This window comes from Crotalus tigris, unplaced genomic scaffold (genome assembly GCF_016545835.1).
Source record: "Crotalus tigris isolate CLP2741 ecotype Arizona unplaced genomic scaffold, ASM1654583v1 scf7180000023713.2527936, whole genome shotgun sequence".
NCBI lineage: Eukaryota > Metazoa > Chordata > Lepidosauria > Squamata > Viperidae > Crotalus > Crotalus tigris.
In genome coordinates this window covers 1593816-1618604 of record NW_024100135.1, presented here as the reverse complement: position 1 = coordinate 1618604, position 24789 = coordinate 1593816, and the positions used below count along the sequence as shown (strand labels likewise).

Below are 24789 nucleotides of genomic sequence, written 5' to 3'. Positions count from 1 at the left end.
AGATGTCTATAAATTTGTAAAAGGTGAAAGGAAAAAGAAGCTGATCAACAGCATGGTGGATGAACTCAGTTACAGTGGTGATGCATGCACTTTTGGAATACTTGAAGGATCAGGTTAAGGACGGATTGTCACTAAGAAATAACACTAATGTGATGGCAAATACTGATTCATGCTTCAACAAATTCCAAATTTTCAGGACATAATTCAGCAAGATTTTTACAGAGTTGCTTTTCATTTCTTTTCCGAGTGTGATTTTTATTATTTTTTATCTTGCATTTGTCAATATTTTTATATTTTTGTGATAGTAAACCATCTTTGGATTCTGGTGGTATATTTATGTATTTGTATTTATCGTGTGATACATTCAAATCACATTTTGATTAAATACATTTTAATCGAGATGTAATCTGGTTGTGTGTATGTGTGTGTGTATGTATATATATATATATATATATATATATATATATATATATATATATATATGTATGTATGTATGTATGTATATGTATATGTGTGTGTGTGTGTGTGTGTGTATAAAATATATTTTATATTTTATAATTATAAAATTATATTTTATAATTTGTATAAAAATACGACTCCTGGGCATGTCTATGGTACAAATAAAATACGAACACCAGGAGAATATAATTATAAAAATATACTTTACTAAAAGCTGCCAAGCTTTCGTTTGGAAACTCCAAACATCACCAGGGCTAAGGAGCCAGTAAACAATGATGACTTAAATGGGTTTTGCCGGCATCTGCAATCGGCTCATGGACCGCGTCACCGGTCCCGTCCGGTTAATTAGTGTTCCAGATGTTTCTTTATTACTCTCCTTACGCTTCCTTCTATGGTTCTTCTGGATCGTTCCTTCCACTATCTCATTACTGGCATTCATCTCCTCTACCACCTCTTTATCCTTATTTCCTTCCATAGTACTGACCCTCCTCCCCTTTTTGTTTTCATTTTCCACCCTGGGGGCATCTGTTTCTCCTCTATCAGTGTTACAAGCTTCCCTGAGCTCACAGACGCTCCCCCCCCACACACGCTTTTCTCAATCCCTGCTCCACACCCTTTCTTCTCACTCCTCCACTGTCATAAGTAACTTTCATACGGGTGTTGCATATTTGGGCGTCTATGCCCTCCTCCTCCATCCTGGCAATCTTCGTGTCGACAGTTCTCCACCGTTCCATTTGTTTGCTGTGTGATCGGGTGCTTACTCCATCTCTCAATTCATCATCCCCCCTCCTCCCTATCGCATGCTCTTCCCCATCGCTGATAGGAACGGTATTCAGGCGGACACCAGGTCTCCAGATCTCTGCATTCTGATTCCCCGCGTTCTCACTCTCCTCTCCTGTGCTCGTCTTTGGGGGGACTTCAAAGTGTTCGTCCCGGTGGGGGCTGTATTGTTGGTGGGGGTATTCCTTGTCTGCAGAGGGTCCAGGCAGAACACCGTGTCTCTCCCTTTCACCGTATGCCTAGGCAATCGAGCCGTGCTTTCGTTCTTCTTCTCCCCCCTACCCACAGCCTCAGGCTGCAGACTCCTCATGCTGGATCTTCCACACTCTCCACAGTTGTTGTTAAGTTCCGGGGGTGGGGCTCTATCGTGGTGATATTGGGGAAGGGGGAGGTCTTCCATCGGTGGATGATTACGTGTGTTTGACAGTGGTGGCCTCCTCAGATGTTCATTAGAGCGGTATTGGTGTTGATTGGGCGAAACGGGGGTGCCCCTGGAGTGTCGAGGGTTAACCAAAGTTACATCTATCTGTTCAGGATGGAGGCCAAGTGTCTCGTCACATTTACAGCCGTACAAGCATTGTTCAGACCACTTATAATGTTAAAATCCCATTTTCTCAATGCTTGTTGCGCTGGATGTAAGTCAATGTGACGATTCACCGCATCTTTGTTGGAATACCACGCCTCTTTCAATAGCCGGCCTCCCTTAGTGGCATCCTCAGACATAACGCGAACATTCACAAAGTCAAACTGGTGGCCATGTTGTGCCATATGCATCCACAATTGAGAATGCTGCTCGCCCCTTCTTATAGCTAACTGATGTTCATGCAAGTGAGATCTTAAACGCTTAGCTGTTTCACCCACATAATTGCCATCGCAGTTCTTGCAATTGATTTTATAGATTACTGCTGATCTATCCATGGCAGGGAGTGGGTCCTTGGGGCGAATGACTTTGGACCGTAATGTCTGATTGGGCCTGTGGGCCACTTCTATTCCATGGGGGGCCAGCAATCTGGCTGTTGCTTCCGAGACATTATTAATATATGGCAAAGAGACACGCATTCTTTGTAATAATGGTTCCTCTCTCTTTTGGTTGTTCCGGGACTGGGGTGTAAGACCGTACTATCTGATAAACCTCAAAGGATACCCATTACGTTGACAAATCCGGAAAAAATATTGCCTTTCTTTCTTCTTAAACTCCTCAGTGCTGCAGTGGGAGTCCACGCGCTTAAACAATGCTTTAATGCAGCTAGCTTTATGAGATACGGGGTGGTTGCTCCTATAGTGGAGTATTCTGTCCGTGTGGGTGGGTTTACGAAACACCCCTGTAAGTAACGTCCCATCCAACTGGCGGTATATTGACACGTCCAGGAAGGCTAGGTGACCTTGTTTTTCTTCCTCCACTGTAAACTGGATGTCGGAGCAGATCGAGTTTAGTACTTTCATAAAGGTAGCTACATGTTGTTTTTTAACAACCGCAAACGTGTCATCCACGTACCGAACCCAAAATTTGGGTTGGTATAAGGCCATAGCGCTGTGTTCTAGCTGTTGGAGTACTATTTCCGCTATAGTGCTAGAAATGGGGGAGCCTATAGGTGTCCCTTTAACTTGTTCGAAGATGGTACCCTGGAAGGTGAAATAGGTGGTGAGACATATTTCCACTAATCGCAGGAGGTCATCTGTCTGAAGGGAGTCCTGGTGGTGGCTCCCTTCTGTATTCCTCAAGCACTCTCCCAGGGCTGAAATAGCTAAGTCCTGGGGGATGGAGGTGAAGAGGGAGGTAACGTCGAACGATACCATCCTCTCATCATCCTCTACACCCTAAGGGTCTTAATTCTGTTGAGGAATTCTTCTGCAGAATTGACTGTTGTGGGGCTACCTTCCACAAGGTGGCCCAGACGAGTGCTGAGCCACTTCGCTAATCCCGATGTAGGGGTACCTATAAATGACACGATAGGGCGAAGTGGAGTGCCTTCCTTGTGGATTTTTGGGAGCCCATAAAATCTAGCGAGCGCCATGTAGGTCTTTGGTTGTTCGGGTTTTCTCCCGCGTAAAATTGGAAGTGTCTTGGTGACGTTTCGACAAAGTCCCATTCGTCATCTTCAGGCTGGTGCTTTCAGCTTCGTGCTTCGAGGAGCAATGTGTGGTCTTAGCTGTTTCTTCCTTTTAACTGCCAGTGGGGATATGAACTGATTGGGTGGGAGCTTGGCTGTGTTCTGATTGGGTGGAGGTGGGTTCTGATTGGTTAGGGGCTTGGCTGTGCTCTGATTGGCTGGGGGGTTGGCTGTGCTCTGATTGGCTGGGGGGTTGGCTGTGCTCTGATTGGCTGGGGGAGTGTTCTGTTTGGTTGTGCTCAGGTTAGTCTGAGTTGCAAGGGGGTTTAAGATTTTGGGCTGCCTTGCTATTTTTGGCTTCGCGTTCGTGGTCGTGCCTCATCTTCATGGAGGGTGTCAGTTTGCTTCATGTATGAATTGGAGGGGTTTAAAGTGGCTAATGATGCAGCTGTGGTCTGGCTTCTGGTTTGTGGTCGTGCCTCATCATCGGTGTGGCTTTGGGTTTGCTTTTTGCGTGGATGCAAAAACTTCCTGCATATACTCCCTTGACTCAGCTGGCAAAGAGGGAGGAGAGCCTGTGGCTTGGTGGTTAAATCACCAATTTATATATGAGAAATAAAATGTCTACAGCCTTAGGAATATTATAACAATGCCATCTTAAAAAAATGAAATATGTGAGTTATAGTCATCAGTTAGCAGATTTCTCTTTCTCACTGACAGAATGAATAAGCATTATGGGAGCTGTAGTTCAGCATATCGGGAACCACATCTTATTGATTTTAGGGAAAGTTGTTTTTTCTGATATTTTTAAACTTTTGTACTGTAGTTATTACAAAAGCTGATATGACTTCGTTTTTTTCACAGAATGTTTGAAGCTCATATACAGAACTACGGTGGCAATGATCCACTTGATCCCTGGTACAGGTTGGTCTTTTCTTTGTCTTTATTCTTTAATATAGATCCTTAAATTACTATAAGATAGTAATTAACTCATTTTGGTTTTAGATATTTTCAGTGGGTAGAAGGAATGTCAGAAGCAGAAGGAAGAAAGCAAAATTGCCTGTCATCTTTACTGGAGAGGCTTGTGAAAACATTTCTAAGTGATAAGAGGTATCATCAGGACATGAGATTCATCGACTGCTGTGTCAAATTTGTAGGTATATAGGATGTAAACAATATTCTTAAAACTTTACCAAATAGTGATGAATAAGTAGTGGTATTGTTGATGTTAGAAGTAGATTTTTACAATTCTAGAATTAAGCTTTCTTAAGTTTTCAGTTTTTGTTTTGATCATGGTTGATGATTTCCACAAGCTTCTATTTTAGCTTCTCAAGCTCATGCATTCCTTTTATATATCTCGGCTGCATTCTCTTGTGTGAACTGAGATACAGGAGAATATTTATTTGACCATTTATGAAGATATTTTCTACCTCTATGTTAAATTAGGGACAAGTCCCATCCTATAACAAATGTTTGTTTAGTAGGCAAGATAAAGCAGACAAGATTGATCAGGGAGTGGCATAGGAACATGTTTCTTCCTCATTAAGAAAATTTCAGGAAATTCTAACTTAGTGTGATAGCTAAACATAATCAACGTTACTGAATTTTTGATCTGTTCTACTTCGAGTAGATGGACTGAACTCCATAGAACTATTTAGTCGTGACTAAACTAAATTCTATCGAATTTGTGGAAGTAACTAATTCTGGCTCCAAAGTCCAGTTATGAAAAATTACTTCATAACATTTATAGAATGATATTTTGAAGACTGGTGACTATTTTTTCTTCTGTTTTATTACACGAGTTTACCATAGTTGAGATAACAGCCTTAAAAATAGTGTGTTAATGAGGTTGTCTTGTTTTTTCCCCTAGGCTAACTTCATTGATAATCCAAGTCAGTTTTTTGATTACATGTACAGTCAAGGAGTTGGTAACAAATCATCTATTCTGTATATTTCTTGGGCACAACAACTTGGTGGACAAGGAAATGTGCCTCAGGCATGCGCTGTTATTCAGAGAGGTATCCAAAATGAAGCCCAGCCAATTGAGAAATTACATCAGCAATATCAGTACGTTTCTGTTGTATGGCCTGTGTTTGATAACTTATGTCTATTAAGCAAATTGAGCATAATGATCATTTTATCTGCAGGATCTAATCAAAGGATATTCTGTCTTAAAAAAAACACTGAGTTGCCATTATTTGCTTTAATTTTCTCCTGAATTATGATTTCTTGCTCCATAAAATTGAAGGCAAAATGTAGGTGGTCCAGCAAGGAAATAGTGTGTTATAGCCAGCCAACAACACTGTCTTTGCTAAATCTATTTAGAACATATCTTAGAGATGTTAGCAAACATTATTGCCATGTAATTGTAGTTAACTAGAGCCATACAGACTTCTTAGCCATTATCATTTGGAGAACTCCAAACTGGATGACACTATTTTAGATAAAATAGGCGAGGCAAGGGCATTTAGCAGCTTAGAGGTAAAGGTAATCCTCGCCTATCAACCAATTGTTCAGCCACCATTCAGTTATGACACTGCTGAAAAAATAACTTTAAGGCCCATTTGCAACCTTTACCCTGTCCCTCAATCATGTGCTTGCCATTACAGTCAATACTTACACTGTGCTTTACTTGTGGGTTTTTTTTCTTTTTTCCCCCCGCCACTCGCTCTTCGATTAGTAGTTGCAAGTCCAGGAGTTGCAACTCCTTCTCGAAGAACAAGTGGCTGTCATAGCTAGGAGGGTTTTTGCACAGCTTTGGTTTGTGTGCCCCAAGCCCACCCGACTCATACTAGCAGAAGAGGCCTGCTGCAGATCCTGTCAGTAGGATCCAAGAATTAGAAAGTTAAATAGAAATTTTAAACTAAAAAGGAGAGAAAATGATTAACGAGTAAGTATCTTTGACTCAGGAGATAAAAAATAGGTGTGTGCTGTGAGTTCAAACCACTGTGTTACCTAGTAAGCATGCTACAAAACACAATTGCAAATAGAAGGAGCTTAGATACTGTTCTTTTACTGTTCATCTTATGATGGGAAGATTTAAAATAGTTCAACATCTCAGAATGATTGGTGTATTGAGTACATTTTCTGTTCAGTATGTTGATTTCCTTTATTGAAAAACATGTAGGAGATTAACCAGCATTTTCAATGTGAATAGCGTTGGAAACTATGACTGGTTGTTTAACAACTGTCCAAATTTACGATGACCTTGGAAAGCACTTCTGACCATCATAATATATTGTGCTCCCCTCTCCCTGCAGTCACATGACCGCATTACAGGCACTTGGCAACTGGTTGAATTTATGACTTGTTGCAGTGTCCCATAGACAAAACTACAATGTGTGATAGTTTTTGATGGTTTCTGGGGAAAAAAATGCTACTTGGGGGAATGGATTTGCTTAACAGCTCTGTGATTTGCTTAATGACCATCATAAAAACAGTAAAAAAAAATCAGGTCTGGTCATGTTGGTCCTTTGACTTATGATCATGATGACTTATAACCAAAATTTGAATCCCAATTAATGGTCATAAGTCAAGTTACCTGTATTTGTAAGCTGTCTTTTAACACTCTTCTAGTTCTTAAATTAAATCTTGTTTAATACAGAAAAAAATTAGTTTCTTTTCTTAGATTTCTAGCATTGGTTAATACATTTTCACATTAATTCTAGGTTGTTACAGAATAGCTTGCCCCAGAATGAAATTTCAACTCCAGGTGGGTCTGATTCCATAAATGTATTCCATGTAATATAATAACTTGATTTTTTTAAAAAAAAATCTTGATATTTCTTCATCATTCAGGAAACCATGCTTCCTTCAAGAGTGGTACCAAATTGTGATATTTTAAAAATGGGTGTGTGTTTGTGTGTGCGCTCCCCAGCTTTCCTTGGACTTTGAGATTTCTAAAAATGGAGTATTGCATTCAGAGGCCTTGAGTGATCTCTTGTAAGGGAAGAAAATGTTTGTATAATGATATCAAAAACTTGATATATACAAATACCTCAGCAACACATGGCTGCTTCCTTCTCCAAAAATCCACTCTGATTGCTTTATAACAGTTTGACTATGTTTTTGAAACTCTATATCTGAAAAATATTATCAAATGCACCTGCTTTCATGTGGATTGTGCACTCAGAAATCATAGAAGTTCATTAGCTTTTTAATTGGCAAGTGAACATTACACTTAAGCATTATGTTTGCATATTGGTCGAATCCAGCATTTGTATGTATAAAGTGCGTCTCCTATGCGTGAAGTAGGTAGGGCTGTGCACAGTATTGCTGATAGGCTTTGAAGGCCAATAAGGATTATAGAAAACAAGAGATAAGAGAAAAGGTGGAAGGAATTTATGAGCATTAGATTGGGGATTAGCATGGTAGCCATGGGGGGTGGCGGTGGGGAATGCACTGGCCAGATACCTGAAGGATTGTCATAAAGAACAAAACAAGATTTGTTTCTGTGTCCAAGAAGGCAAAACTTGACCTAATACAGTAGCATGAAGTTAACAGAATAAGATATTTCAATGTTAGGAAAAAAAATCTTGATAATTATTTTGCCCTGTTATTGAGATCTATAAATGAAGAAACCTGATAATACTTCAAGATGCTTTACTATGGATTTCAGACATTGAGCTAAGTGATCTAAACCTCTTGCAAGGTCACTACTCTGATGCTGGGGATTAAAACCAAGTATGAAAACTGGACCAGGACCAGATATTTTGAGCTGATAGGAAAGTATATCTAAATAAGAGTATGCCAAAAGAAAGGGGAACAAATGGGAGTTGGACAGAAAGAAAAAAATCAATTTTGTGGAAGTTTAATGTATGAGATTAAAGATGAGATTTAATATATAAGATGCATTGCGTTCATAGAAGGTAACTTTTCTTCCTTCAGTATTGCAATACAGTGCAGAGAAGGCTGCCTGGGAAAGCGGGAGAGCGTTTAAGAAAGGCTTTAGGGCTAGGCAGACTTTTTAGACTGGTAAACTTGCCTATGGGATAGTATCCTTTTGCATCATTCCACCCATTATTATAATGCAAGAATTATATGTAGAGAGACATTATATTGTGTCCACTTTATTTATCTTCTATTCCAGAGCTCGCAGACCGGAGAAAAGGAGAGCAGCTTCAAAATTGGTGCACGGGGCCACACACACTGGCGCGGCACTAGCGGCCCTGTTTGCGCATATGGCATACGAATAGCTGTACACCCCCCCCTGCAACGGCTAGCGGCCCCGTTTGCACATGTGCAAACGGGCTGCGCAACCCATCCGAGCTAGCTGCCCCATTTGCTCATGCACAAATGGGCCGCGGACACCTGTCCCACGTTAGCAGCCCTGTTCGCGCCCATGCACATGCACAAATGGGGTTGCAGCCACTAGCATGAGTGGGGGGGGAATGCACGCCCACGCTTGCACGGGGCCCACTGGCCAAGAGCCCAGGACCCATAGATTGGGGACTCCTATTAAATTTTATCCAATTCTTAGATTCTGTCTCTGCAGTTTTCTTGGCATACATTATACATTATTTCATACATTATACTTCTCAAAACTGATTTTTTTCTTTCTGTCCAACTCACATTCGTTCCCCTTTCTTTGGCATACTCTTAGTTTGATATACTTTCCTATCAGCTCAAAATATCTGTTTCTATCCAGTTCTCACACCTAATTTTAATCCCCAGCATCAGAGTGGTGACCTTGCAGGAAATTTAGTTCACTTAGCTCGATATCTGAAATTCACAATAAAGCATCTTGAAGTATTATCTGGCTTCTTCATTTATAGATCTCAACAACAGAGCAAAATAATAGTTACCAAGACTTTTTTCCCAACATTGTACTGAAATAGTTTATTCTATTAGCATGGAGCATGGAGTTAGCATAATAGCATGGAGTTATTTTATTAATTCCATGCTATAAGATCAGGTTTTGCCTACTTGGGGACAGAAGTGGTTTGCCATTGCCTCTTTTCTAGATAGAAAGTGACTGGCCCAAGATCATGCAGTGGGCTTTGTGACTTATTACCATTTTTCATACTTATGACCTTTGTATAGCATCCCCATGATCATGTGATCAAAATTAAGATGCTTGGCAACTGGTTCATGCTTATGAACATTGTTGTGTCCCAGGGTCATGTGATCACCTTTTGCAAACATTGACAAGCAAAATCAATGGGGAAGCCAGATTCACTTAACAACCATCTTACTAACTTATCAAGTGCAGTGATTCAATTAACAACTGTGGCAAGAAAAGTTGTAAAATAGGGCAAAATTCACTTAACAAATGTCTCCATTTAGCAACAAATTTTGGGCTCAATTGTCGTAAGTCGAGGACTACCTGTACATGGATGCAATGAGATTGCAATCTCTCCTTGTTTAAAAGGTTTAAAAATCTCTCTTGTGTTGATCTAACTTGAAAATGTGAACATAAATAAAAATAGATTCTTCTCTAAAATCTAGTTTAGCTTTCTGTAATCTTCCTTGGGGAATAGGCCCTAACCTGGCTCTCTGGATGCATTGGATAAGAACTGCCAACATCTTCAACCAAAATAACAAGCAGGCATGTCAAGTGTAGATGATAGGAATTGTAGTTAGAACATCTGGAAGGCCTTGCATAGGGTAAAACTGGTTTTGAAATTTCCAGTGTTTTGGTACAGTGTTACTTCCGATAATTGGTGCCCAACTTTACACATCTAACAGTATATTTTTCTGTAGTTGGTGTTTTGCAGCAACGTAACCCTCAGATGGCTAATCACTTAGCTTCTAGAAACGATTCAGCCTGTCCCTACCAGAGTCAGGTAACTAAAAATATAATCTGTTATTAAATATACCATGATATTAAAAAATCCAATTTATACATGCATTTTTCTTTGTTAATTGTACAGCAATAAATCAATATGTGATAAGTTTTATGTTTAAACAGTTATGATTGTGATGTTTTCTTTTTACATTTTAATGGCATTAAAATATGCCATTATTCAAATAACTACTGTTTGGAATTATCAGATGCTGTTAAGATCCAGCTTGCCAAAGCATTGCCAAATATAACTTCCCATTTGCATGTTTAAAAATGTCCACATCAAGAAAAAATATTGGCTGAACATTTATAGCTTTGCCCTTTCCAATGTCCTCACCACATCACAAGATGGCTCTTTGAAGCCTGCAGGCAGGTTGGGATGCTATGTTTTGGCCCCACGCAAGTAGCAATTGCCCACCCTTGGCCTAAAACTTCATTAACAATGTTTTCCTAAGTTTGAATATGCTGAAAAACCGTGGCTCTTTAAAAGAAACTGAAGTCATTTAAGAGGAAGGGAGAAGAATTGCAAGTCAAAAGACTTCAGCAACATTCCTTTAGACTTCATTTTAACACACATTGAAATCTCAAGTGCCCTACCAGAGAGCAAGACAAGGCTAAAGAATGCTGGGGCTTAAAAATTCAGGACGGCCACAGGGACTCTGACTCCTTGTGTTATGCTTGAATATGACCAATATGGTTGTGGTTTTTTTTGTGATGAAACCCTTGCAAATACATTGCTATTTCATCTTTCAGTAAATTCTACCTGCCTGCCACATTTCCTTACCATTTAGAGCAAGCTATTTGGTAGCACTTCCTTTCTTGATTTTTTAGAAACTCTGCACCTCCCCAACATCTATATATCAGATGTCTCTTAGAGATGATATGCAAGTATAGCTTTCTACAAGATGCTTCATTCACTTAGATTTAGAAAAAGTACCCAAAGATTATCTTCATTCTCTTTCCCTCTAATTTTCAAACAAACTTGAAGTCTTTGTTAGACAAGTACTCACTTTGAACTTTTATCTTATTTTTTAGAATCCAAACAGTTCTGAATTATACCCCACCACTTGTGAGGGACAAGAGAATATGTAAGTAATCAGTGTTTTAGGAACACAATATTCAATAATTATAGGTGAATTCATAATTTCACAATTAGTTCATTTGTCTAATCCAGATCTGGTATGTGTGAAGGGACCTTTTGCCCATATGTATGTATTGTTTGAATCTAGGGGAACAGTCCCAATGTTTTCACTGACTTTTAGCTGAGGAAAACAAAGGGGTCCAAATAAATTAAGGTTCTTTTTTAACTCTGAAAAAAGGGGTCCAAAGAAATTAAGGTTCTTATAGACACCTCTGAATAAGAGTTATTTTATTCGTTATTGCACCCATTTTGAATTATACCCCTCCCTCCAAATCTTACACCTGCTCAAGTTTTTAATCTTCCCTAAGAAGCATACTAAGTATATTGCCTGTACCATTTTTAATCATGAGAAAATTACTGGTCCAAATCAATAAATTTATTGTGTGAATGGGGTTTGGGGCCTTGATTTCCCATGGCTTATGTCCTGCGATCTAGCTACTGAATCTTTTAATAGCAAGAAGCATTTTTCAAAATATTTATATTACTTTATTGATTGGATAGAACATTGCTTGGGCTTAAGCATAATTGCTTGCTGTGTTTTTTCTGGTTCTGCTATAAAAGGCCCTAAATTCTTTTTTGTCCCTAGGGAAAAACCCAAGTACATCACCACCATTTCCAAGTCAGAAGTTGTACCAATACCATCAAGTCATGCTGCCTTTGAGCAGAAGGCAATGTACGTCAAAACACTTCTTGATTGTGAAGGTTCTGAGCTGTGTTTTGAAGAAGTGAGAGCTAAAGTATATTTGAAGAAGGCAGAATGTTTGAAAAGGCAAAAGGAATTAGGTAATTACTTCAGTTTAACCTAGTTTCATGAGTTCAAAAAATGGAACATAATACTTTAATGCTTCTACATGTGCTAAGCCAAGATCAGATTTAAATGGCTTTTGTGGAAATAAGGTTTCAGTCAGTGCTGTATGGTAGTTCTTGACTTACAGGCATTTGTTTAGTAACCATTCAAAGTTACAACGGCACTGAAAAAAAGTGACTTATAACTGTTTTTCACACTTATGATTGTTGCAGCAGCCCCATAGTTACATGATCAAAATTAGGGCACTTAGCAACCAGCGTGTCTATATGATAGTTGCATTGTCTTGAGGTCATGTGATCACCATTTGTAACTTTCCCAGCCAGCTTCCAAGAAACAAAATCAATTGGGGGAAGCCAGATTTGCTTAATTGACCACATGATGCACTTATCAACTGCAGTAATTCACTTAACCAGTGTGGCAAGCAAAAGAGGTTGTAAAATGGAGCAAACTCATTGAACAAATTTCTTGCTTAACAATAATAATTTTGGGCTCAATTGTGATAGTAAGCCGAGGAATACCTGTAGATGAGCAAGGCATTTCCTGATTTGATTTCCTTTTTCACTGCTTTTGTTTTCTATGCCTTGATTGTTGAGCAACTTAAGATACGAATATAAACCAGGAATAAGTGAAGATGCATTGGAAAACAAGTGATGAAATCAGTAGAGTAACACATCATAGCTTTGTTCCTAAAAACAAGCCATGGAAATTTCTCAGACTGTTCATTTCTCACTTACTCAAGACACTCATAAATAACATTATGACTTAGGTTATCTGCAGTCAAGTCTTACCAATTCTAGTGAGAATAAAGTCATCAGTAATTGATTTCAGTAGGGTGTAAATGCGAGTAAATTAGCCCAAATCTATCCTGCATGCATTCATACCCTTTTAACAGTGATAGGCTAAGATCTCATGCCACACACAAGGGAGATGACATTCTGGTCTGTGAAAGGTAGCACAAATATAAAATCATACATACTTGTCCCCCAAATATGCCAGATATGGCAGTCTGCGACAGCTACCTTATGGTCTGTTACATTCCTGAATTTGGCACTGCCAATTATCAGTGCTCAAAAGTCTTCAGCATTCAACTTTATTAGAACAAACGCGTATTCAAAAACTGCATCTGAATGTTATGGTTGGAGATAGCTTGGTCAGCATAGTGCAATGGAGTTTTTACTGAATTCCACAGTAAAGTTAAACAATATTTTGCCCCTATTTTTGTACACAAAATAAGTAAGGAAATGGAACTATTTCCTTTTGTAATTAGGAAAAAAAAATCTAGTTTTTAGCTAAACTATCAGCTCTGTTTCTCAGAGAATGTGTAACCTATATTTTTCCTTGTTGAAGTCTTTTCTTTATATAGGAGAATGTTCTGTGCTGTCACAGTAACACAGCAATCAGGATTACTGCTCCAGATGCAGTGCAGTGTAGATTTATTGTGTTGAAGGCATTGGTCATGTATTTTGTCATTCCTAAAACCTGTTTTTATGGCTTTACCCATGGATAAATATGTTGCTGCAGATGGACAAATGGGTGGATGGGTGGAAAATTAATAAACTGACACATTTGAGGTATTGATAACAAGTGTTATTTGACATTCTGTTTTATTTTCCTGCCTTGATGGGATGATGAGGGTCAGAGTTACTAAAAATATATCAGCTTTTAATGTTAAAGGAGAGGGAGAGAATTATTTTAACAATATAGGTAATGTATCGGTTTTGATACTTTCAGAGACTGAAGACAACGAGTTAATGAAAAAGAAAGAAAGTGACCTCCTTGAGCTACAAAAACTGCAGCAGAAATTGGACCAGCTCTCCCAATCATCATCTTCGTGCCAGAAAGATGTATTACAGCCAATTGCTCAACAGTCCTTGCTAAGCTCAACAGGGGTATATTTGCAATGTGATTTATTAATATGCATGTGGGGGTGTTATAAATCGGTCTTCTCCAGCTGGTACTTCCCAGGTTTGGACTACAGTTCTTATCATCCATAAATAACTTGGATGAACAAGAGCTCCCAGCCCTTCTCATTATTGGCCATAGTGGCAAAGGCTGCTGTGAGATGCAATCCAGCAATATCTGGACAAAATGCTCGTGGAATACTTTGATTGAAAAAAGACCTTGCCCTAGTATCTACCTATATCCCTCTATGAAGAATGATCAAGAATTTCTACTTCATAATATCCATTCATAAGTAGAGTTTTAACTGTAAGGGACTTGAACACATTTTCAGAAGTTCTTCTAGAACTATCTAACTCCAAATCTATATATGTACTTTATCTGTACAAAGTAATGTTCCTGCTATTTAGTGAACATATGCAACTACAGTAGTTCCTCTAGATAAAATACTATTTTACTGAATAATACTACCTTTCGAAGATATTCCTAACTGTTTAAGTAGAAAAGCTGGCTTAGAATCTTGGATCTTCTTTATCAAATAGTTCTTTTTATGAATGAAATAAGGCTGTTCCTTTAATCCAATAAAATCAGTAGGGATTACTATTTGAATAGTAATTTAATTATAATGTGTGCCGAAAAAAGATTTAAAATTGCTTTTTCTAATGTAACTTTAAATTTATTATTTTTATAATATAATGAAACACTTTTCCAAGCTACACCTTCAATATAGGAAGGAATTAACATTTGAATTAATAAAACCTTTTTCAATCTCTTTCAATTTTAATGCAACTTTCCTCAATTTGGGGGGTCTACAGATTTGTTTGAGTGTTGTGAAAGTAGAATTGGTTGGAGTTATAGTACAACATAGCAAGTAAGTTGTAAAATATTGATAAAGTATGTTATGCATGTAAGTATAGTTAGTGTTTCTAAAAAATAAAGTGTTGCAGATAAGTTACCAACATTTCTCTATGAGTATATTAGAGCAGGGATCTCCAACCTCTGGGCTGTGGACGGTTACTGGGCCATGGACTGTTGGGAACCAGGCTGCCGAAGAGACGGGGGAGCACATGAAGCTTCATTTACGTATGCATGGGATTTAGGTTGCAATTGCAAAACCATTCCCCTGCTGCTGCTGAAGCTGCTGCCGCCACTGGTCCATAGAATCAAAAAGGTTGGGGATCCCTGCATTAGAGCATGGAAATCAGTAAACGATTAAGTATACAGATGGCAAGAAATACACTTAAAAATACAAGTATACAAATTTATATTTTGTTCTTAATTTGATAAGGGTGATCAGTGTGTACAAGTGAGAACTTCACAGTGTTGGCCAGAATGGATAGCTTCTTCTGTAACTCAGAGTGCTCCGAACGTGGGAACAGAACATCAAAGTTTATCAGGAGATGCTTTAACTTCACAGCCTATTGGAAATCACCCACAAAGATCTGCTTTCAAGGATATTGGAGTGTCTTCAACTTCTTTGGCAATGATGAGCTATGTGGCCGATATTGATGAAACTCTTGGGCAACAGTCAGTATCTGATCCTCCCATGACAGCTGTAAGTGAGAAAGCTGCATTTGAAACTCACCCTGATTTTGAAGAGTGTACAGATAGTCTGCATAGACTTCAAGTCAGCAGTAATTCTGTCCAGCCACCTCAGAAGTATTCTACTATCTTCCATAATTGCCATGATGGAGAGATGTAAGTAAAAGTTAGATTTCAGGGTTTTTTTTATCCAAGAATGAACCCTGTGGATAAATGGGAACCAGATTTATTACATCTTATGATTGATGTATTGGTTGAATTCATATATCATTTGAACATATCACATGGTTTGATTAATTTTTGTTATATATAGATCTAGCTATTGGTATTTGTAGTTTATAACTTAGGTTACTAGTGAACCAGATCACCATAACTTGTTCAACAAACCATGGTTAAACAAGCCATAATTTAATATGTGCAGTGCTGTTACTGGGGATATCTATATAAACATAAATTAATGAGCTGGGATAGGAATGAACTGTTGATCTCTGATTTTTGTATTCCTAAGATCTTAATTTGTCAAAATTAGTATTAATAACAATCAGTCTGATGCACGTGAACCTGTTCTGCACTATATGCCACTATATGCGCTAGGAGATGTATATGAATAAGATTTACTCTTTGAATAATTATGAGGATATTTGAAATCCAATTTTAAGCACAGTGTTAAAATATTGAAATATTAAATTTAAGACTTCTGAACTGGCATGTAGACATTTGTTTGTTTAAACCATAGGCCACCTGACTCCTAAACAATTTTGGGTAGCTTGCAACTAACTAAAACTAAAAGAAAAGCAGCCAGCTAGAAGAGTACAATACTAAACAACAAAACCCCAAAACCAATTGGGTCAAAATAAAACAAGCAAAACAAAAAGAGGACACCACCTTGTCCCCAAGGCCAAAAATTCTTTTAGTGCCAACAGATGATTAACAGGTCTTCTAGAGTTTGTATCCCAAGGTGCATTCTTGATAAAAGTCAATCTGTGTAGTGGGATTGGATATTTCTACATTTTATGTAATGCAAAATTACAACCACTCCCACCATCTATAATAATATTTTACATGATTTTTCTGGGCAGGCACATAGATCCTTCAAATCGGACAGAGCAGCATTCCATGGAAATGAGAGACGGTAATATATTCTCTGGCTGTCTTCTTAATATTCTGTAAGTGCTCTAATGGGTTACTAATCCATACTTAAGGAGATTGTACAAGGTATAATTGTCTCTGTATTAGTCTTTTGCAGCCTGTAGTCTGAGATCTTAAAATGATCAAGTTCTTTGAAGCACAGTGTCATGGGGTTAGAAGGGATCTTACAAAACTTACAGTCCAAACCTCTGCCCAAAGCAGAAATCTTTATAACATCTCAGGCAAAAAAACTACCCAACCTTTGTCTGAGGATGCATATCAAGGATGAAACCTGGATTCCAGAAGGCAGGCTGTTTCGCTTTTTATTTATTTAAGAAACATACATGACCATATCTCATATTCTAAGCAGTTTAAAGCAACCAATAAAAACAAGGCCCCAGACCAATAATTCTATTAGTCTCCTTATTCAGTCCCCATTCTAACCCAGCACTTGAAGGAGAAGAGCCAGGTCTGGAAAACTAAAAGGGTAGGAACCCCATGGATCTCAGGTAAGAGCCTATCTAATGTGCTGAGGCAGTTACAGAAAAGGCATATCTTCAAGGTCCCAAGAGATGATGGCATTTAAGGGAAGGGTCCACCTACCCTATGTGACCTAGTGGGATGGAAAGATGAATAACTCAGATCTATGGGATGTAGAGCTTTAAAGATGATAACCAGTATGTCGAATTATGATGGAAATTCTGGTCACCATTATGGTTGTAAGTTGAGGACCATTTGTACAACTTAAATACTTCATCAGTTTTGGGAGCTATCTTTTTTTACAAAAGGGGATGAGGTATCAATCTAAAATTCAAAGAAATTTTTTAAAACTCTTTTTTCCTTTGTTATTGTTGTATTAAATATGCATTAGGTATAATAATAATCTGTAGCAGTTCCTATAAATTTAAACCTCTGTGTGCTTCTGTCAAATTCTCATATTGCCTTTTTGGTACCAGATAACAGAAATACGTCAGGCTTTTTTGATCAACGTCATATGACTCTAAATGCATCAAGCATAATACAAGCAACCCCATCTAAAGTACAGCCTTCTCCTACTGTTCACACAAAAGAAGCCTTGGGTAAGTATAAAGCCTGTTTTTTTTTAAAAAACAACAACAACTGAGGAACATTTATTTTTATAGATTCTTATATTTAGTTGTATAGACTCTTTATTGATAAGTATACTTGAAAAAACCCTTTCAGGTGAATATGTAGCTGCTTTACAATGCACACAATGGGATATTCAGGGAAAGAATTCTGGAAATGGTGATTAGGTAGATTAGAAAGGGCACATATGTTTATAAAGTTTTATACAATAGTTTCAGTAAAAGATGACCGTACTTCATTGCAATATCCATAAATACAATTTGTGCCTGTGAGCAACTCATTCATAATTCACGAGTAATATCAAGTCTTCAATTTACAGAATAATTGGGCCATAAATTTATCTTTCCAATGTTGAAGGACTAGTCTCACTAGACTCATAGCAGTAAAATGACATGGAAAATCCACTTTTGCTATCCAGCAGTTTCCTAATATTACTAGTATGTCCATCTAATGTATATATTTCAAAAGAAAAAGAACGTCCAAAAATATTAAACCTTGTCTCAAAGTCTAATGTAAACAATTCTTCACAGAATTTAACAATATTAGAATATACATGTTTGTTTTACTTTTTTTCTGTTTAATTAAAAGCAAACATTAAAAATAATTAGAAATGCAATTTCTTTAACCCCAAAAGCTCGCTTTCTTTCTTTCTTTCTTTCTTTCTTTCTTTCTTTCTTTCTTTCTTTCTTTCTTTCTTTCTTTCTTTCTTCCTTCCTTCCTTCCTTCCTTCCTTCCTTCCTTCCTTCCTTCCTTCCTTCCTTCCTTCCTTCCTTCCTTCCTTCCTTCCTTCCTTCCTTTCTTTTATCAGAAAATGTAGCTAAGCATTTTGTTCTCCTACTCCGTATTTACTAACATCTGTTAGCCATTACTGAGTTGCAAATGAAAGGGTAGATTGGAAATGATAATTTTGTGTGTAGTTTGTTAGTGTTCCATGCTAACATACTAAGTAAATTTACTAAAGATGCCAATCTTTATGTATATACATATAGTTTCAAAATATATCTTGATTGAACTAACTAATAAGGAAACTGATTAGCCAACTAATAAAAAGCACACCTACAGTCCATAAATACATTTAAATAACCACGACAAATTTTAATAAAAATGTGGGTTAATTAACCAGTTTTTATAAAAAATAACCATATATTTACCACATGAAAAATATGGTCTGTATTTTCAGCTGGAAAAATAGGTTTAGCTGGCAACCTATTTTTACCTTGCACGTTACTTCCCTGTAGATTGCAATTAAGACAGTTAAAATTCCCTAAAATAGAAATGTCACTATAAAATGAAATGGTGTGTCTAAAGAGGAAGACTTTGTTTCCTGAAAGTGAAAAGAATGGGGCTGACAAGAATACGTTCCATCGAGTAGAAGCGATTAATTACAATTTTATGTTAACTCCTTGAATCAAGTAATAATCTATATCAGTGTTGGCAAACCTTTTAGAGACCGAGTGCCCAAAACCCACCCCGCCTACTCCCACCCCCGCCCCGCCAGGCCACCCACCAGCTCCATGGCCCGCCACAGATCGCTCAGGCGGCCCTGCAGCACTGTCATGGTGGCCATGTCCTCCACCCGCACCCCGTAGCATCATCTGCATGCAATGGGGTGCAAGGCCGGAGTCTTGTCCCTGCTGCCCAGCTGCCACGTGCTTGGCTGCGCTGCTTCATGCAAGCCACCTCCAGGGGCGACTCACCTCCAGGGGGGCTGCTGATGAGGTGGGGGCTGGGGGGAGATGGGGGCTAGGGCGACAGCGCATGTGCCCACAGAGAGGCCCACGCGTGCCATAGGTTCGCCACCACTGATCTATATTATGCAGGAAAATCTGGAGTTAAATGATTTATATGTAGTCATTTGTCTCTTCATTTCTCTTATCTCTTACTGTACTTTATTTTAGTACTGGCAGTACTCACAACTATTTATTTAACAATAGTACAGAATTACAATGGGCTCAGACTGTCGCAAAACATTGTACCAACACTCCAACGTGATTGCACTCCGGGTGTTTGGCAACCTGTTCACACTTACAACAGATTACCAAGCACCCCAGAATCATGTGATCACAATCACATTGTGGTTTAGGGCAACATATGAGCTCAGCCTGCATGTAAACCTCCTGAGAACTATTAGGATTAAAACGCAAGCGTCGATTTTATGAATTCAAACCAAAAGGCCAAAATACCACCAATGGTTTTGCCTTCCTAAGTGTTCTTAGATTTTTTTTTTTTTTTACTTTACCTGTCCTTTACTTTGAATTTTTCTTTGACTTACCAAGGTTTCATCATGGATATGTTTCAAGTGACTTCTCTAAAAGATACTACTATACTTTCAGAAAATGAGGAAGAAGATGTTGAGGCTTTCTTTAGAAACAAAGGTAAATGTCATTACCTACAAATGATAAATAGGTTTATCTTCTCATTTGTCTTCCTCAGTTTGGGAATCTCCAGATGGGTTGGGACTATAGGTTCCATTATGCTGGCAGCATGGCTACTATGTGATACTGGAGAGACCTCAACATAAAGTTGGAGCCCCAAGTTCTGCAAATTCTCAGGAATTTGTCTTGGATTATAAGATTTGTTAGGCAGACATAACTAAACTAATCTCTGCCAAAGTGATTTCAAGATGCTAAAGCTGAGGTGAGGGACCTAAAACAATAGATGGGAGTTCTTTTTTTTCCTGCCTCATTGTTAAAGTATAAATTTATTCTGAGCAGTTTAAGGAGTTCCCTTGTGAGCTACAGAACAGATCCAATAAAGATACATCTCATATTCTTTATATTAGCAAAAGTGAGGATTAATTTTAGGTATAGCTGAGGATTTTTAATTAGTAGCAGTCAGATACCATAATATTACCAAGGGTATGTTTTTGTCTGTTTAGTTTCTTGTAGTGACAAACCTTTGGGATATAGAGAGAAATAAAAAAAATGCCTATGATGAGAAAGTTATATATCTAACTTAATCAAAATATCTGTTTATGTTTATATTTTGACATGAAGGATATTTATTTAGTTGCTGATTTCTTGTGCTTATATGCCATTCCATTCATATGCAATGGATTAGCTAACATTCCTTCATGCTCTACCAAAATTAAAAGCAATGAAAAATAAAACAAGAATTGGACAAAAGGATCAAGAACAACAATCAAAAACAACCCAATATTTCCACTGAAGGAAAAAATCAATTCTAATCGGACTCTTAAAGGCCTGATCTTAATGTTTTTTTAAAAAAACTTAATTGGATGAGAGGGACAACCTGAACAGGGAAATGCTATTGTAGAGCAGGAAACAATAACAAGGAAGGTCATCCTTCAGGGTACCTGATAGAAGCAGTTCTTAGAAGTAGAGTTCTGGTGGATGTCCTCCATTCCAGATCTTAGGGAGCATGCAAGTACTAATGGAAGAAAGTGGTCTTGAATATATCAGGCCCTGAATCATGTGAGGCATGGATATCCAACCATTTTGCTTGCCTGGGTTACACTGAATGAAGAGGAATTAGCCTGGGTCGCATATAAAATATATAATATAGTTAATGTATATGAATAATAAACTTCCTTTATTTTTTATTATATCTTGTGGGGTCATATTACTAGCTGTCTAGGACCCATGCGACCCTTGGACATGCTTGATATAGGGCTTTAAAGATCACAACAAACATTTGGATCCACTGGGAGTAGCTGAGGTCAGGGAGTTTTACACAATTAGAATTTTTGTACCAATTCGGATAATTCTTGTATCAGGAGATTCTCAGTTACCTATGTGACTTCTACTGCAGCTTGGTTTACAACTTGTAGACCACTTGGAAGCTTCAGTGGGTTCAGCAGGCAATAGCTCCAGCAGTTACAGGATATATACATTCTGCCTGTGTAACACTTCAGCCAGAGGCAGGAAAAATGTAAGCCTATCACATCTTTCCTTTTCTGTTCTCCTTTTAGATCCAGGTGAGGCTGTCAGCATTAAGCCTAGTGTTCCTGCTACATTACCTGCTTTTACAATTTTTGAAGATGAAAATATGGAGTAAGTTGAAAATTGTCAGATAGCCTTGTAAAAAGTCAGTCTGCAATTGCCACAAAGAATACTCTTTGTAATTGAGATTAGTTTGTATCAGATTGCCCTGTAAGCCTATTTGTAAATTCTGCAATGAAAACTGTTACTAGCACAGCCAGTATCCATGTTGTTGAATGAAGATTCCCATTTCTCATTAATCATTTTTATCAGTCCCCTTTTTCTTCACGTTCTTGCATCACAAGCTATGGAAAAAGTCATATTTTGATTCTTGAAAGAGCTAATGTGTACTTGTCCTATAGTGTGTGTATTGTTACAGCTAGCTGATTTTGGCTGATCTTGAAAAAGCTATGGAAGGGCAAACAGTGATTGGATGGGAAATCCCACCTAACTACTTAGGAAACTGTGAGAATGTAGACTAGACTGAGAAGCTAAAAAAGAAAATCTTGAAAACAATATTCTTGTAATCAAGAATTTTGATTACAATTTCCCTGTAATCACCAGTTATTTCCACAGGAATTTTAGGCAACTTGGGCAATCTGGGGAGCCCTCCAGATGTTTTTGGGCAGCTCTTGTGATCTCTTACCTTTGGCTTGTGATGGTATATGAGAGTCCAAAACATCTTGAGGATTTGCATATTACCTATTCTTGATCTTATTAGATTCTGTTATAGCAGATCTGATCTCTGGAAAATAATTGCTCTCATGGACAGTTAAATCTACTGTATGTACCGTCTATGCCGGCGTATAAGACGACTTTCGGAAGCGCTAAACTCGGCGCAAAAGATGGGGGTCGTCTTATACACCGAGTCATCTGGGAAATACTGGGAGTTTCCGGCGTATAAGACGACGTTCTAGGAAGGCGACCCAGCGATAAAGACGGGGGTCGTCTTATACACCGGGTCGCTTAATACGCCAGCATATACGGTAAAATGTTTATTTGAAGAATGACTCTGAATGTTCTTCCTGTGATTTTTAGGGTCGTGCAGTCAGTTCCAAAGTCAACATCTATCAGAGTATTTGGCGAACGTCCCACAGGCACTCTGGCTGTTTCTAAACCAAGAGTAAGCAAATCGCATTTTAATATTTTTGGTTTATATATTTAATCAAACAAATCAGAATTAGAAAAATAAAATATTGAAAAGAATAACAAAAAGGAAAAAATGCAAAACATAAATTTTTATATGTGTGTGTTTGTGTACACATATACATGTATAAACACACAAACACATATTCAGCTAGCCTTCAACTTACAACCGTAATTGGAATTGATATATTGGTTGTATGTCATGATAGTCATCAGTTGAGGTACCTCCATGACTGGGCCCAATTTATTACTATTTATTACTATTTGTTAAGCAAATCACATGTTTATATTCCAAATCTATTCTCTTGAATGGAAACCAGCAAAAAATGCCAGAACCAGAAAAGAATGTCATAGCAGTCACATGACTGGGGTGATGCAACCAGTTGCAGATGTGAACTGGTTGCCAAGTGCCCAAATTGTAATCATGGGCTAATTGGGCTCATAAATTCGTCTTTCCAATTTGAAGAACTAATCCTGTGGCAATAAAAAAAACATGGAGAATCCATTTCTAAGTCCAATAATTCATTTGTTCAATTTCTATAGCCACCCAACTCAACCAAGTGATTCTGGGCAGCTTACAATTTTAAAATTAAAAACAACTAAAACAATTTAAAAAGCATTAAAACAATAAAAACTTTCACAAAACAAGTACAAAAGTCTGCTATGATGAGTTATCAACTACTGGTAAAGCCAAGTAACAGAGTTCTTAACACATTCTGAACCCCAGGCTGAGATACATAGCCAGGTTTTTAAAGCTTTGTGAAAAGCCAACAGTGTTGGGGGTCATTCTAATCTCCAATTACCGTGTAGTAAGTATATAGTTCAAAAGAAGGTGTGCATTTATAAATATTAAACTCCAAATCAGGTCAATATAAGTAGTACTTCTTTCTAGGACATGATCATTTTAGGATATTACATATATCCTATATATATTTTAATGAAGCACTCTGGTACATCTCATTCATTTTTTTATATAAACAATACAATTCAATAAGTCCAAAATGTATCAAATAGAGTCCTTGGGAGTTTGGTTGTTTTCTTGCAGATGTTTCATTACCCAATTAGATAACATCAGTGCTTAAAAGGAGTAGTTTCCTCTCTATTTGATCTCTGCATATCTAGCTGTTGATTGCTGGCAAGGAGGTGTCTTGGTTTTTTGTTTATTTTTTGACTTTTTGATTGTCTTTTGAATGGTGTGTAGATGTTGTTTATTTCTATGTGCCCATTGATGGCTGATTTGTTTGAGTGCCAGGCTTCCAGGAATTTTCCAGTGCTTTTGCACTTAGGATGTTTACAGTTTCCCAGTTGAAATTAAGATTAAGTCTTTCCATGTATTGTGAAATTAAGGAATATTCATTATGTCTTTTGACTGTTAGTTGGTGTTCGTGGTTGTGCTCTGTTAGTCTTCTGCTTATTTGTCCTACATAGCGGTTGCTACAATCCTAACATTGTATGTTGTACATGACTCCTGCTTTTGGGGGGGGGGGGGCTGCTGGCTTTTTTGGTTTACTTAGGATGGTTTGAAGGGCTTTAGTTGATTTGTGTGCTACAGTGATGCCATGTGGTTGTAATGGTCTGTGGTTGTTTCTCAGATGTTTGATGTACGGCAATATTATCCTATATCATATAATCCACAATCTGAGATTTAACCAGGTTTTTGGTATTAAGGTGAAAATCTTACTCCATTGTTCTGACAGAATTGAGGTCTCCAATTTCTTATTCCAGTATTTCTCAACCTTAGCCATGTTAAGATGAGTTGACTTCAACTCTAGAATTCCCCAGCCAGCGACAAAAATTCAAGAAGAAAGGAGAAAAAGAAATAGATAGTTTTGATTTCTTTTGCAGCAAATATAAGCACACTTATAAAATTATCTTTTATGATTACAAAAGAAAACTCACTCTCTTATATTGTCCATTTTTTTTCTAATCATCAAAACTGCAAATCATAAATTTTTAAAGTTAATGCAAAAAGTCTACAAGGGGTTTCTAGTCAGATATTGTTT

General features: G+C 37.8%; 1 protein-coding gene across 3 annotated transcripts in view; it reads left to right on the top strand.

Annotated features, from left to right (window-relative positions):
• Positions 1 to 24789, top strand: part of BUB1 (BUB1 mitotic checkpoint serine/threonine kinase) — a 39444-nt gene that overhangs the window by 5555 nt on the left and 9100 nt on the right. For 2 of the 3 annotated variants that reach the window (XM_039320894.1, XM_039320895.1), the window contains exons 2-15: positions 4155 to 4214; positions 4296 to 4443; positions 5161 to 5357; positions 6959 to 7002; positions 9993 to 10075; positions 11110 to 11162; positions 11802 to 11998; positions 13755 to 13912; positions 15211 to 15620; positions 16544 to 16596; positions 17549 to 17671; positions 19976 to 20074; positions 21631 to 21712; positions 22679 to 22763. In XM_039320894.1, the coding sequence (XP_039176828.1) occupies positions 4155 to 4214; positions 4296 to 4443; positions 5161 to 5357; positions 6959 to 7002; positions 9993 to 10075; positions 11110 to 11162; positions 11802 to 11998; positions 13755 to 13912; positions 15211 to 15620; positions 16544 to 16596; positions 17549 to 17671; positions 19976 to 20074; positions 21631 to 21712; positions 22679 to 22763 (1792 nt within the window). The remainder of the gene's footprint in view (positions 1 to 4154; positions 4215 to 4295; positions 4444 to 5160; positions 5358 to 6958; positions 7003 to 9992; positions 10076 to 11109; positions 11163 to 11801; positions 11999 to 13754; positions 13913 to 15210; positions 15621 to 16543; positions 16597 to 17548; positions 17672 to 19975; positions 20075 to 21630; positions 21713 to 22678; positions 22764 to 24789) is intronic. The other variant, XM_039320896.1, reaches the window with a different exon arrangement.